This window comes from Coffea arabica, chromosome 2c (assembly GCF_036785885.1).
Source record: "Coffea arabica cultivar ET-39 chromosome 2c, Coffea Arabica ET-39 HiFi, whole genome shotgun sequence".
Taxonomy (NCBI): domain Eukaryota; kingdom Viridiplantae; phylum Streptophyta; class Magnoliopsida; order Gentianales; family Rubiaceae; genus Coffea; species Coffea arabica.
In genome coordinates, this window is record NC_092312.1 from 28,021,593 (window position 1) to 28,026,078 (window position 4,486).

A 4,486-nucleotide genomic window follows, 5' to 3' on the forward strand; every position below is an offset into this window, starting at 1 on the left:
GAAATTAGGTTAAAATTTAGCATGTATGTTAGAACCTTGTCAACTGCTTTAAGCCATGTTACAGTTTGTCTTTAGTAGTTTCAAGACTTTATAGCGTAAAGGTATCCATGAAGATAGTGCCAAATGATCATCACCTATGTGTTGAAATAATTTTAGCATCTTTTTATTTTTAGAGCTTTTAGGTGGTAGATGTTATATGTCATTTTCAAAGAGAGTGAAGTGTTTGAAGCATTTTATCGAATGCCAAAATCATTAGCTATGTAAAAATACCACAAAGAATGTAAAAAGTTTGACATTCCTTTGTTTGAAAAGAGAAGAAACGCTGTTAAACAGTGAAGCAATACAACGATGATAAACAAATTTGACACTGTTTTGTCTTTATTGAAAAAGAAAAAAGTACTAAAAGGTTCTTGCAATAACCAATTAAGTGATAAAACACTTGAGATAATGCAAATTTTTCAACTGGCCTAGCAATAGATTTTTAGCTTGGCAACATAAGGTTCTGTAAAAGATCCTATCCATAAATTTTTATTCTGTTCATTCGCATCGCTACCATATCGCCATGCCTCTCCATTTCCAGCCTCCAATATCTTCAATATATCACCATTTTGACTCAATTTAACTATCGATCCGTAAGGATTAACCTTGGTATCCAGTGATATAACTGCAACCCAAAATTCACCCTTTTGGTTTCTTTTGATGTTATCTGGTCTTCCTGGAAGTTTTGCAAAGATTTCAACTGTACCAGCTTTTGATGGCTCAAGGCAGTACTTCAGTATTCTAGAATTTGTAGTTTCAGCAACTAGCAGAAAATCACCGTTTTTGCTTAGTGCCACCCCATTTGGAAGCATGAGATTATTGAGTAGAACTGTTGCTTGATTAGTTTTTGGATCAAACTTTAATAATCTTCCCGATTTATCCCCTGTACTTATCACTAAAGTGGAATTTCTGAAATTTGGAGCACAATAATTAGTGTTACTGATGTTGAGTATAGAAGAATAATAGACCAAAATATTTTATATATATATATATATATATATATGAGCAACAATGTATTTCCTTAAATAGCTGTGACTGAGTGATGAGACTCAAGACTTTCTAATCCTAGATCATTGTGCTTAGGCATATCAATGGGTAAGGTTTGGATTTGATCATTTAATTCAGATCTAGACACATTAAATTTAGTTAAATCCAGACCCTTATGGGTCTGAAAAGACAAGTCCAAACCAAAACCCTCATGGATTTGGGTATCCAATGAGTATCCGTTGTATTTTTCTAAACACACTAAAGTAAAAATATATAGATTTAAAAAAATATATAAACACCATCCGCATTTTATTTTCAAATAATAAAATTAATATTCAAGAAGTTGAATGCAATATTATGAACTGAAAAAATGACTATTATTGACTGCTTCTATTTATTTTTAAAATTCAGCTGTATTTACGTCCAATCTTTTATTTGTTTGCCTTTACTTTTTTTCCTTTTTCTAAAAAATTTTGTACTAATTACAATGTTAACTAGGATTAGTTTGAAATAAGAAAACAATCATGAAATCTTACCATATTCAATCCAATGACCATAGAATATTAAAATATTTTATAAAAATATATATAATTTAATTATATATATATATATATATATATATATGTTTGGGTAAGGTCTGATATGGATTTGAATTTGGATATAGATTATAGAAAATCCAATACTATCCAGACCCATAACTCTTTTATTGGATCTAAGTCTTGATAGCATTTGGATAGTGTCTGAATTTGATAAATTAAATTCAAACCCTATCCAAGTACATTGGATCCAGGTTGGATCTAGATAAGATCCGATCAATTGATGTGTCTAATTGTGCTATTTGAACAAGCATTCGAATTAATAGGAGGCTAAGCCAGGAAGGAATTTTTGTATTGTCAACTGGTGACACGATTCTAGTTGAGCTTTTAAAACCTTTTTTTTTTCAATTTTTCTTGCAAGGAAAGGATAGAATTCAAGAAGCGTGGAACTTTTAAATCCTAAGTCCAAATTGTAAACTCCAAATGTCATCCTCTACGTGTAATTGGTTTCTGTCGAACAAGTGTCTTACTTACGGCTTTGATAACGCAAGTAGTTTAAAATCCATATTTTGTTGAACAAACTTTTGTTCATAATGCAAGAAAGTTTAAACTCTTAGCTGTTCGGCTATATTACTGCTTGGTGGGTAGGGCCGTAAGGAAATAGTATCCTACAAGGAATGTAGTATCCATTACCTTACTGAATATATAGTGCTGCTGTCCGTGAAATATACTACGCCACTATTTTCATCAACAACTACATCGTTGGTGAATTTGAAAGGAACTCCTTCAGCTTCATTTGCCAATGGTGTAGCCAATCCGCCATTAGGACCTACTACCAGAAGGCCCTTGTAAGCATCTGCAATGTACAACTTACCAGACTTCCGATTGAAACTTAGACCTAACGGCAGCCCACATCTTGACTCGGTGGGAATATGATCTTGCGGACCTTCACAACCATTTCTGTTTCAAAACAGATCATCATTTAATTGTCTTGGACAAAAATCAAGAGCACTAAATAAAACAAGGATTTATTTTGTACATACTGAGCACTTTATATTTTGGACAAAAATATGGTTGGAGAGAAAAAAAAATGTTTCAACAGTTTACCATTATAGGGGCAACTCTATCCCTTACATGGTTCAAAATATAATCAAAGTTTCATGGATTTTTTTTTGTTTTCTTCATTATTTAGTTGATGAATTTCTTAAACCTACCATGAGTTACATAACATGTAATGTAATCACAAAAGAGAATGTGGTGGAGGGGTTGTGAAGTGGGACGGAAAAAGTCAAGGTGTGACCCAATGATAAATGCCAAATTAAGTTTAATATCGCCTAGAAATTTTTTTTCTTCATCTAATTAGATTTAGTATCAATTAGGAAATATTTTCCTTCTTTCTAACTAGATGTAATATTTATTGGAAATATATCCCGGTCCTTTTGATGTATTCCACGTTCTTTTGACGTAAATCAAACAATATGATAAATTCATTAACAATTCCTCCCTTGCAAGAACCAAAAAAAAAACACAATCTATTATAAATTCATCCATTTGACAATGTATTTTGTGGATTTTGTTTGCTGCCAAGTTTTTTTTTAATCCTTTTCTTAGTAGAAAAATAGTGAAACGTAAGAAGTCAAAAGGGAAAGAAATAATTTGAATCAAAAACTTCAAAGCCTACGGACTTATTGCAACAAAGCTGGGGTTGCTTTTGTCATGCATTATTTACACCAAACAGAAACTAGGACTTCTTGTCGATCTATGTTTCCAGCTACGCTAATTCAGAAATGCAAAAAATTGTTTTGGAATTTTAGTCTCCAGGTTGTCATGGTCGAAATCGATATGTACAAATACTCAAAGTTGGAAAAATATTGGGATAGTGGTTGCGGATTCTTTGTCACAAAAAATGTTGGGAAAATTATTCTTACCTGTTCGGAGTTGTTATAGCAAAATTGGTCCAACGCCTCTCACTTGAAAGCCTGATTATCCGGCCATCGGAAATGCCAGTGTATGGGCCGCCACCGTATCTATCAAACACCACACTCTCGGGTCCAGTGGCATTGATAATGGGAAATTTTTCAGATCCTAGAATCTGACAATCTTTTGGTCCAGGACTACAACTCACGACTTCAAAACCAACTGAGATTGATACCGCTATGGTAAGGATGGTTGAAACTGCCGAAAAGAGCTTGGAACCCATGGACTTCGGGAAGGTACCTCGAATGAAAATCTAAAGGCGGTCGGAAGTGTTTGTTTGCCTTTGGGGTCAGACTATCAGCTGCTCCAGCTTGAAATACTTATAGGAAAGTTTGTATATGTAAGGGTCAAAGGAAAATTAAAAAGTCCACAGTATGGTAGGATAGTTCGACTTTTAAATTCTCCTCTCTTATTGTCAAGTAATTTCTTAATTACGTAATTCTTTTAATAGAAAAAGGGAGGAAATTCATTAACTATCAATTAAAACCGTTTATTAATATTGGAGTTCGTTTGGATCTATTTTGATAGATCTCATCATTAATATTGGAGTTCAAAACCATTTATTAGCAAAAAACTGTTTATTAACAATCCATTGATGAAAACCATTCTTTATAAAAAAAAAAAACCAAAAAAATTTTGGAGGATCACTCCACCAAATCCCAATGGGAAAATTCTGAATTAGCACTTCCCATATGATATGAATTCATTTGTCTAATGGATAAAAATCAAAGCTTATCATCGATTGAAATGTTTAAGCAGTTTGTATTAGATTATATTGTTGCTTGGACAAACAAAGTTTAAGAACGTCACAATTACTATTTAGGCCGGCTTGCATATGGGCTGTCTATTTAAACATTAAGCATTAAAATCCACGAGATGTTTAAAGAAAAAAAAAATGACGAAAAGATTCAAAATCTTACTATAGGCTACATGGAGTCTTGGCTTGG

At 32.8% G+C, this 4,486-nt stretch overlaps 1 protein-coding gene across 1 annotated transcript; it reads right to left on the reverse strand.

The window, feature by feature from the left end:
- Positions 1-349: 349 nt before the first annotated feature.
- Positions 350-3,821, reverse strand: LOC140035901 (protein STRICTOSIDINE SYNTHASE-LIKE 2-like). Its single transcript, XM_072077272.1, has 3 exons — positions 3,491-3,821; positions 2,256-2,522; positions 350-948 (listed from the first exon to the last, which is right to left on the reverse strand). Exons 1-3 carry the CDS (start codon positions 3,760-3,762, stop codon positions 468-470), a joined length of 1,020 nt encoding a protein of 339 aa, XP_071933373.1. The 5' UTR covers positions 3,763-3,821; the 3' UTR covers positions 350-467.
- Positions 3,822-4,486: the final 665 nt, after the last annotated feature.